This window comes from Nansenia antarctica, assembly GCF_963989245.1.
Source record: "Nansenia antarctica genome assembly, chromosome: 16".
Classification (NCBI taxonomy): domain Eukaryota; kingdom Metazoa; phylum Chordata; class Actinopteri; order Argentiniformes; family Microstomatidae; genus Nansenia; species Nansenia antarctica.
The window spans coordinates 25,191,142-25,202,343 of NC_137686.1; the positions used below are offsets into that span (position 1 = coordinate 25,191,142).

Consider the following 11,202-nt stretch of genomic DNA (forward strand, 5'->3'; position numbering starts at 1 on the left):
GTATTTGTTGTAAGTCGCTTTGGATCTAGTTGGGGGCCGTAGGGATATTTTAGTGCAAATTTGCATGAACTTAGCCTCATATAGCCCTAAGGCCCCCAACTAACTACTGAAGGCGGTGGACCCCAGGAAAGCCTCGGGGCCGGATGGCGTCCTGAGACGGGTGCTGAGGGACTGCGCCGACCAGCTGGCCGGGGTTTTCACCAACATCTTCAACCAGTCCCTGTCCCAGGCCACCATCCCACCCTGCCTGAAAACCTCAACTATCATCCCAGTCCCGAAGAAAAGCACGGTGAGCTGCCTAAACGACTACCGCCCGGTGGCACTCACACCAATCATCATGAAGTGCTTCGAGAAACTAGTCCGGGCCCACATACTCACACGCCTCCCGCCCGATCTGGATCCATACCAGTTCGCCTACAGAGCCCACAGGTCCACAGAGGACGCCATCGCGACGACTCTCCACGCCACTCTATCCCACCTGGAGAGGGGAAACAGCTACGCGAGACTGCGCTTCGTGGACTTCAGCTCCGCTTTCAACACCATCCTTCCAGACAGGCTAGTGACCAAACTACTAGACCTGGGTCTATCACACTCTATATGTGCGTGGATCAAGGACTTCCTGACCGACCGCCCCCAGAGGGTGCGGGTGGGCCCCCACACCTCCACAGCCCTCAGACTCAGCACTGGGTCCCCCCAGGGCTGCGTGCTAAGCCCCATCCTCTACAACCTCTACACCTACGACTTCACCCCCGTCCACCCCAGCAACTCCATCGTAAAGTTTGCAGACGACACCACCGTGGTGGGATGCATCTCGGGGGGGGACGAGGCGGCGTACAGGGATGAGGTAGAGCAACTGAGCAAGCTGTGCAAGGTTAACAACCTGCTGCTGAACAAGTCAAAGACCCAGGAAATCATCGTAGACTTCAGGAGGAAAAAGTCCGAGATCCAGCCCCTGCTCATCGACGGAGAGAGCGTGGAGAGAGTCTCAACCCTCCGATTCCTGGGGATGCACATGCGGGATGACCTGACCTGGAAGGACAACACAAAAGCCACCACCAAGAGGGCACAATAGCGGCTATACACCCTGAGAGTCCTCAGGAAGGAACACAGCAAGCAGGAGATACTGGTGACCTTCTACCGCGGCGCAGTGGAGAGCATCCTCACCTACGGCATCTGCAACTGGTTCTCCAGCTGCACAACAGCGGAGAGAAATGCGCTACAGAGAGTCGTGAGAACAGCACAGAAGATCACCGGCGCCCCCCTCCCCTCTCTGGAAGAGCTGTACAACACACGCTGTCTCAGGAAGGCCTCCAAGATCTCCAGGGACCCGACCCACCCGGGGTACGAACACTTTACCAGGCTGCCCTCGAAAAGGCGGTTCAGGACCCTGGCCGCAAGGACAAACAGACTGAAGAACAGCTTCTACCACAGGGCCGTCAAGGCCCTGAACACAGCAAAGACCTAAGTTCTGGGCCCTGGACAGTCTGGACGGATTGATGGCAGCTGCTGGACTGAAAAAATCTGGTGTAGTGCTGAGGCACAAACATGTACATTTCAAGCCTGCAAACTGTGACACTTTAAATAAATGTGAAATAATACTATTGTGCAATATGACAACCCTAGTCGTCTATCTGTACAGTATAGTACAGTGGATAGTGTACATAGCCTTTATTTATGTAAACCAGCTCCTTCCCTTCTTGTGATTTTTTATTTTTTTTCCTTTCCTAACACCAGGGGAGCCACCCCTCCTAAATTTCGTTGTTTGGTACCTGTACTGTAGCAATGACAATAAAGTCCATTCATTCATTCATTAATCTGTTAAAAGCCAAACATGTAAATGTAAAATCCATTAAAAACCCCACAACATGATATTCACACAGTCACACTAGACATTTATTTATATATGTACAATGAGCAACAACAACAAATATACATGAATTGAGGACTCTCTGTAAGCAACACCCACACTAATATCATCTCATGTTACAATTTTACAGTTGAGAACACTTTTTATTTAGCCAATTCATCTTACAAAATACCAAGCGGGGGTGTCCAAACAGATTTGCGCTTTAAGACAAATTTCCACCCTTCATTTGGGAGACACTGTTTTGAGTCACTGCTTCCTTTGAATAAATAACATTTTGTGCTTTCAAGGCAAAGTCCACTTACGCTCGGTTGCACAATATGGTGAAATTGCGTGACTGCAGTCTGTCATTGGGGAACGCATTACACAGAGAGTACACAGAGAGGATGCAGTCTATGAATATACTCATACAAGACTATCTACTCATCATTGCATTCTGCTACCCATCTTCTTCTTTTTTTAATAATTATTTTTAACAGTTAACAGTCGATACAGACATTGATTTGAAATATTCTTCAAACCAACTCAGCATTGATGTGGAAAAAAAAAAAAACGTCATGATGATCATGTAGTCAGACAGTTCAGCGTCTCATTAACAGGTTAGCACTCAGGTTGCAGAGGAGGCGGGGCTTGTAAACACAATCACGACTGTCCCCCCCCCCCCCCCCGCCGTGAACGGACGAAGAGATTGGTCCATCCTGCTGTCAGTCACTTTCACTCTTTGAGGACTATAACACATGACAATCTGTCAAATAGTTTGTCCTAAAAAAAGAGACGTCCAGTTGTCTGCTAAGTACTGCTATGTACGTAGCTGTTAATAGTTACAGATAGATAGAGGGGATAGAGAGAGACAGGGTTCACTTAGGCTCCTACTGAATAGAGCACAGCTGGGCGTACCATAAGGGACATCAGATGAATGTTGTCTGACTTCATTGTGAGCACATCTTCACAGCGGGTGGTAAGGCTTGGTGAGCTGTGATGTAGCAGAGCTGTAGCATGCACGCATGCTTCGTCGACAACGACATGTTAACAACATTGAGTACTGATTGATCTTCATACGGACGAGGAGCGGAGCAAGCCACATACACACACACATGCGCACTCACGCATGCACACACAGGCGTGCACACACACACACACACACACACACACGCAAACACACACACACACACACACAGACACACACACACACACACACAGACACACGCGCACACACACACACACACACACACACACACACATACACATACACACACTTACTATACTTCACACACACACAAGCAGGATAGGGCACACCCCCGAGGTGCCATGGCTGAGAGCTTCTCCTGCCTCTTGGGTGACAGGTGTGTGGAGGAGCCCATCCTAGTGCTGGTAGTCCTTCTTACTGTGGGGCTTGTTCCCCAGGATGTGGTCCAGCTCGGTGGCTATACTTGGTGTCATCTTCGGAAGAAACTACATGAAGAAAGGACACAGTACAGTTACGGAGTGCAGTTACCGTAAGGTCGTAGCTGTAGCTGTTAGCAGGTCAAAGTGTTATTATGGACTACTATTAATCAACAATTTATGGATTAGACTTTTTAATTCACAATAAGATTGGTTTAGTTTTAAAGTTTCACACTGCATGCAATGGAGAATCGAATGTTGTCCTGCGACAATATCGCACGCCGTGTGCATTGATGTGCGATGCGATATTGTCGCAGGACAACATTTGATTCTCCATTCACACCCACTCACTTCGGTGGTGTGAATGGAGAATCGAATGTTGCAGTGCGACAAAATCGCACGCCGTGTGCATTGGGCTTAAGACTGGGAACTGGTTCTCTAGAAACACATGAATCTAATAGAAACCGATCTCATTTTAGCATTAGCCTCCCAGTATGAACCAGTATGGACCAATCTCAGTTTAGCATTAGCCTACCAGTATGAACCCATCTCAGGTTAGCATTAGCCTCCCAGTATGAACCAGTATGAACCCATCTCAGGTTAGCATTAGCCTCCCAGTATGAACCAGTATGGACCGATCTCAGGTTAGCATTAGCCTACCAGTATGAACCAGTATGAACCCATCTCAGGTTAGCATTAGCCTCCCAGTATGAACCAGTATGAACCCATCTCAGGTTAGCATTAGCCTACCAGTATGGCTCCCAGGTTCTCTGTCAGCTGGGTGGGGTTGGAGGTTCCCAGCAACACTGAGCTGACCCCCTCATTCCGCAGGCACCACGCTGCAGGGGGAGAGAGCAGAGTGGGACAGAAGGGAGCAGGGAAGAAAGAAGAAGAAGATGAACGTCGGTGATGTTAGATTAGATTAGATTAGATTAGATTCAACTTCATTGTCATTGCGACGTGCAGGTACTAGACAACAAAATGCAGTGGAGCATCTAAACAGAAGTGCAAATAGTGATATTAGAACATGAAAAAACATGACAATGATAGTGATAGGGACAGTAAGGCATGTACAGTAGTTTAGAGGTATATACATGTTTGAGATATGTACAGTTAAGGTAGCTTATGAACAGTATGTAATGTACAGATATAAAAGAGGCTATATCAAATGTCATTTGTGCCTCTGAACGCAACCCAGACAAGTGTAAACACACATTCCGCATCTCTCTCTTACGGATCGCTGTGTGTGTACAGCAGCATTGGAATGTTATGAATGCAGAAACTGGTGCCAGGTGCTGTAGTATACGTGCCCAGCCAGGTCTCTTACCTATGGCTAGCTGTGGCAAAGTGCAGCCTAGCTTCTCAGCGATCTGACCCAAGTCCTTCAGCTTGGCCTGCTGTTTCCTCCCGTCCTCACTCACGATCTTCTCCTTCAGCCACTGGTACGACTGGAAGAGGACAGGAAGAGTCTTTAACTTAGCATAGCGGTGCGTACGGTGCTGGGTCTCCCCGGAAAACAAGTCAAACGCTAGCAGAGCCTAGCAGATAAGCATTGGAAACACTAGTTGGTGGTCTAGTTCAGTGGTTCTCAAACCTCTCCTCGGGGACGGACCCCCAGCCGCTCCACATATTTGATCTGTTCCACCACCACCAGCACACCTGATTCAACTAATCAAGTACAAAGCCGTTATACTGCCGATTAGTTGACTCAGGTGTGCTGGTGGTGGAACAGATAAAATATGTGGAGCGGCTGGGGGTCCCAGAGGAGAGGTTTGAGAACCACTGGTCTAGTTAACCAGTTTTTTTTAATCCTGAATCCTGAAAGAGTCAATGTGTAAGAACAAACACTGGCTAAAACATGAATGAGTATAATAACAATTCACAACGCCACATCGTGAGCTTAGAATTATACGGTTCTATCTCCATCTAGGGTAGTTCAGAGATATTGAGCGTCAACGTTTTTACATTCCATTATGTTTTGTGAGATGGAACCTTTGTATTATCTAACCCTAACACAGACATTAATAAACACCTAATGGATCAGATTATGTAAAAAAACTACATTTTGGGCAAAAATTGAGATAGAATGTTATAATTCTAACGTCACGACATGTCACTCAGACGTTGTCGGGCCAGAAGGATAGGAAGGCGTACCTTCATCGAAGCCCTGGAGGTCTCCGGGACGCCGTTCTCATATTTCCCCGTAATGATTCCACAGGCCAGAGGAGACCAGGAGACCACTCCCACACCTGCACACGCACACAGGATTCAGGTACAGGACAGGCAGGGGGATCACTGTTTTAGAGACTCTACACTGGCTTCCTGTTGAGTTCAGAATAGAATTCAAGATCCTTCTGCTTCTTTATAAAGCTCTCACTGGCAGAGCACCAAAATACTCGAAAGACCTTTTTCTAGCATATCAGCCCAATAGAGCTCTCAGGTCTTCTGACGCTGGTTTTCTCTGTGTCCCACATGTACAAACGAAGAGATTTGGTGAGGCTGCATTCTTATTTTATGCACCCAGATTGTGGAATGCACTGCCAGTTTACATTAGGGATGCAACCTCAGCAAATATGTTCAAGTCAAGACTGAAAAACCCATCTTTTTAATATTGCCTAAATAATCAAATTATGATTATATAATGATTAAAGCACTTTGAGCTGCAACGTTTGCAGGAAAAGTGCTATACAAATAAAAGTTGTTATTATTATTATTATTATTATTATTATTATTATTATTATTATTATTATTATCACTAGATACCAGCTTGGGAGGACGAAAGTATCAACAGTGCAGAGGCTGTGGAACAGTGACTTTTTGACTTTAATTTAGACCCCCTTGTTAGGTACTGTATAAGGTTGTCTAACAATCTTCTGGGGTGAATTGACCCTTTAATGTCAGAGTACAGATAATAATAATAATAATAATAATAACAACTTTTATTTGCGTAGCACTTTTCCTGCAAACGTTGCAGCTCAGATTGCTTTAGTCATTATATAATCATCATTGAACTATTTAGTCATTTAAAGGCGATATTACAAAGATGGGATTTTAGTCTTGACTTGAACACTATGTGCTGAGGTTGCATCCCTAGTGTAAACTGGCAGTGCATTCCACAATGTCATGCCATATTTACCGATCTTGTGGTAAAGCTCGGGGAGCTGTGACTCCACCTTGTCCCTCTGGAAGAAGTGATACTCAGCTTGTTCACACACAGGAGGGATGAGGTTAAACTGCCGGGCCACAGAGTACGCCTCCTACAGGGTACGAGGGACGGCAAAAGAGAGGGATTAGGAGGGATGAAGGATGATGAGTAGGGGAGGTGGTGAAGGACAGGGAAAGGGCGAGGAGAAACAGATGTGATCTTTCATGACTGTCACCTGATCAAACTCCAGTAGCGTTTGTTTGCCCTCTTCGCTTCATTTCAAGCTTCACTGCACTTTCAAAAGCATCAAAACCACAAGACTGGACCTGAACTTTTCTGACAGCATTCACATTTACCTTTACATTAAAAAATTTTGCATTTAGCAGACGCCTTTATCCAGTTATTAACCTTTACAACTGTCTAGTGTTTGTGCCCTTTGAGTTCCTGCCAGACTGGCACGTGACGTACTGATATCTCAAACCTTCTTCTGGCTGTACTGCAAGTTACGGATCCAGACAGTGTCAACAGTGTAGCCTTATATAGTGTTGTATATGTTATCTTTTCTGAGTGGGGGCAGTCCCACTTATATTTTCCATGTTATTGACAGATTACAGTAGAGATTTAGACAGGAAGGATGGGTGAGAGAGAGAAGGAGGAATGACATGCAGGATATGTCCCCGGCCGGAATCGAACCAGGAACCCTGCGGTTACATGGTCAACGCTTAACCCGCTAGGCCACCTAAGCGCCCCTAATGTTGTATCTGTTGAGGATTTGTTGATTTGATGTGAGGCTTTTGATGTTTGTCGCCACTCACCATGATCTCCATGGCGGACCACCTCGATGTCCCCCAGTACATGGACATACCCTGGTTGATCGCATGGGTCATCGCTCGCACTATCTCTGTGGGTCCAAAACCAACACAGACACACTTTGAGGAATACATATACAAAAGGATATTATACAGTATGTCAGATAGGTATTATTTAGGTGCCAGGTGTCATTTAGGTGCCTGATGTCACTTTTCATCTTCGTCCAGCAATTGCTATTGAAATGACAAATGAGTTTGAGAAAGTAATCACAGAAACACTAGCATCTCGCTGTAAAGTAAAAGTCCTCCAGCACACAAGGGTAATTCATGTCCAGCATAACGATTCCGGAGGGAACGTGACGTAAGCATGTAGGAGCAGGATTGGGCCAGTGGAGGGCGCCTCTGTCATTCCTTCCCCATTATCAAAGAGAACATTCAACAGTAATATTACAAACATTGAGTTTTGCTGTCCAATATCTTTTCATGGAAATTGGAAAGTGAAGGGATCTTTTGTCAACATGATTTGAATTTCAACTGCATATTTGCATTATCTTTAAGAGCAGAGAGAGAAGGAAAGAGAGGGAGAGAGAGAGAGAGAGAGAGAGAGAGAGAGAGAGAGAGAGAGAGAGAGAGAGAGAAAGAGAGAGAGAGAGAATCAGTTCTATCCAGTCTCATTGAATGATCACCCAAGTCTTCATGAGAGTCTCCAGTAACAAGCCGTTAAAACCGTGCCTACGGCTAAACCGACGAGATAGAAGCAATAACAATAACAGGGAAATAGGAATTGGACCAGTGAGAGACAGACAACACATCCTCTTTTTGCTGGAGCGGGGCAGCCAGAGCTCACGACAGATATTGTTTGCTGCGATGTTCATCCATGTGACCAAAAGCTTCAGGGTAGGAGAGAGAGAGAGAGAGAGAGAGAGAGAGAGAGAGAGAGAGAGAGAGAGAGAGAGAGAGAGAGAGAGAGAGAGAAAAGGCTCAGCCAGGATGAAGTCAAATGTAGTGGACCTTTGTGGGTTGTGTTTGCGCCGCAGGGAGAGAAGAAGTAGGAAGTAGCGGTGGCGGTGGCGGAGGAGACACATAAGCAGCAGAGCGTCAGTAGGAGTGCGGTTGTGTGGAAGCGCTGAGGAGAACAGGCGGCGATGAGACGCAACGCAGCGAAGGCCCTCGCTGGCTAACTGAGGCACCAACCGAGTGAAAGTGAGACGCTGGAGCATTCAGGTCAACATACAGGCAAAGGCACACAACGACACACAGTGAAGTACACGGATGAGCCATGACAGTTATGACAACCTGCCTAATATGCTGATAGGCTGTCGGTCCTCTGGTATGCCGGCAAAAACAGCGCCGGCCCGCTGAGGTATGGACTCTTACAAGACCCCTGAAGGCCCCTGCTGTTTCAGAGATGAAACTCGGACGCAGTTGCCTGGCCGTAACGTAAAACAATATGTCTTTACTCCTGCCCATTTCTCCTGCATCGAACACATCAAGTTCAAGAACTAGACTGTTCACTTGCTGCCTGATATATCCCAGCCCTTGACAGGGGGCATCGTAAGAAGATAATCAATGTTAATGTAACTTCACGTTGTTAGTGGTCATAATGTTTTGTCTCATCGGCAGCACTTGAGTTGAAGGGGGATGAGGCGGGATGGTATCCCCCCTAAAATAAAAACGGTAAAAATCATCCCCCTTCTAAAACTGCCATCCCCCCTTTCCATCCCTCATGTCATTTTATCTATGAACGTGGTATTACTGCTATTTCAACATGTAGTTTTGCGCATACTGAGTAAAATACTGTGGGCGAGGGCCGAGGGGGCACGCACACATGCAATGACATTTTTACCAAGTCACTGACACTGAAGTCACTTCAGCTGTGGGGATGCTAAAATTGATCAAATCCACCATCCCCCCTGATTTTCTTTTACAACTTGAGTACTGCCCATCAGTGTATGTAAATATGATACAAAAATATGATTCGATTGTATTGTATTGAACAAGCACAGAACCTCTTCTGACACCACCCATTTCTGTTTCAAGTTCACACACACACACACACACACACACACACACACACACACAAGCATGCACGCATGCACCTTAATCATCAAGGAATACGATTACAGGGAGATAACATACTTCTATTGGTAATCTGCTTTTATTATTGCCCCTAAGTGTGAAGACTGCCAGGACACCTTATGCAAATGCATCATATAAAATGCAAAGTGGATAGAGAACGAGACAGAAGAAAGATGAACTGACATCTGTGTGTGATTAAGAAATAGTGATTTGTCTTTCATCAGTAGAGCGTTCTCAAGGCCAGAATACAGCAGAGAGAGAGAGCGAGGGGGGGAGAGAGAGAGAGAGAGAGGGGGGGGAGGGAGAGAGAGAGAGAGGGGGGGGAGGGAGAGAGAGAGAGAGAGAGAGAGAGAGAGAGAGAGAGAGAGAGAGAGAGAGAGAGAGAGAGAGGGTGAGAGAGAGCGTACGCCAGAGTGCGTGGGTGAGGCAGGTGGGAGATGGAGAGAGGAGAGAATGTTAGGATATAATAACAATAATCTGTTTTGAGAGGGAGTAAGCAAAGGAGGGAGGGAGGGAGGGAGAGAGTTATAGAGAGGGGGGAGAGAGAGAGAGGGAGGAGGCGTGGAAACGACATAGGTGGGAGAGAGATACACAGAAATTGAAAAACAGAGATTCAGAGAAGAAGAAAGAGTGACAGAGAGAGAGAGAGAGAGAGAGAGTGAGAGAGAAAGAAAGAAAAAAAAAAAAAAGGAAAGAACCAGAGATAGTGAAAGAGAGAGAATGAGAGACGGAGAGAGAAAAGGACAGATGGTGTTTTGAATCATCGCAAAAAAACGACAGACTGAGGCAGATGTTCTCGATTAGATTCCATCTACTCAGACCCAATGGTTGACCTGAGCGTCTGAGGTTCAGTACAGCCACACAGCAGAACGGGGGAATACACCGTATGTGCGATACCGTTCCTCATTCCACCCCGTGCCTTTCAATGAGCCTGTCCTCCTCCCGATGTCTACTACCTCCACCAGCCTCCCCCTGGCGATACAGAGAGCAACAGAGCAGCCAGTTCTTGAAACTGAACCAACATCATAATACGGTACAGCGGTGGTACGCCTCCTCTAACTGGCGCTTCAACTCTAGTCCCCTCAGGCTCAGAAACGTCGGCAAGTCACTACGTGGGGGGGGCTGTGGCTCAGGAGGTAGAGCCGGCGTCGAAGGATCGCAAGGGGCGGCGGTTGGTTTGGCGGTTCGATCCCCGGCTGGCCACGTGTCGAGGTATCCTTGGGCAGGACACTGTACCCCAAATTGCTCGGGCGAATCCCGCGCCTTGCATGGTAGCTTGCCGCCATCGGTGTGTGAATGTGTGTGTGTGTGTGTGTGAATGAGAGGCCATCGTAAAGCGCTTTGGAATAAGGCGCTGTATAAGTGCAGTCCATTTACCATTTACAATACTTTCCTACCTCGGGTTTGGCTAGCTAGGGTATATCTCAGGTCAAAGGTCATCAATCATAGAATAGGGACTGAGGTTCTAGAAGTACTACACACTGTACTGTATGTACACACACTCAGACATACATACAGGGTTATCAGGGACCCCAGCCACCCCAATCAGAAACTCTTCGAGCTATTGCAGTCGGGCGAAAACGGTACCGAAACCTTGGGGTTAAAACTCTAGAGGCTGACAAACAGCTATTTCCCCCAAGCAATCAGGCTCCTGGGGAAAGGGTGCAAGGGACTGCCACCCCCCAGACAACCCCACACACACACTGTGGATATTAATATATTGCAGTAGTAATGGCTGCTGCCACTACTGGATTACTTGTGTACCTTTGGACTGATTCACTGCCGTAAATGGTAAATGGACTGCACTTATATAGCGCCTTATTCCAAAGCGCTTTACAACGGCCTCTCATTCACCCGTTCACACACCCATTTACACAGCAATGGTGGCCAAGCTACCATGCAAGGCGCCGGCCCCGCTCATT

At 46.9% G+C, this 11,202-nt stretch overlaps 1 protein-coding gene across 2 annotated transcripts in view; it reads right to left on the bottom strand.

Annotated features, from left to right (window-relative positions):
* Positions 1–3,226: 3,226 nt before the first annotated feature.
* kcnab1b (potassium voltage-gated channel subfamily A regulatory beta subunit 1b) overlaps positions 3,227–11,202 on the bottom strand; it is a gene marked incomplete at both ends in the record, with an annotated part of 73,076 nt that continues 65,100 nt past the window's right edge. For both annotated transcript variants that reach the window (XM_080546713.1, XM_080546712.1), the window contains 6 exons: positions 3,227–3,316; positions 3,998–4,086; positions 4,575–4,695; positions 5,402–5,496; positions 6,384–6,504; positions 7,208–7,293. In XM_080546713.1, coding sequence (XP_080402839.1) covers positions 3,227–3,316; positions 3,998–4,086; positions 4,575–4,695; positions 5,402–5,496; positions 6,384–6,504; positions 7,208–7,293 — 602 coding nt within the window. The remainder of the gene's footprint in view (positions 3,317–3,997; positions 4,087–4,574; positions 4,696–5,401; positions 5,497–6,383; positions 6,505–7,207; positions 7,294–11,202) is intronic.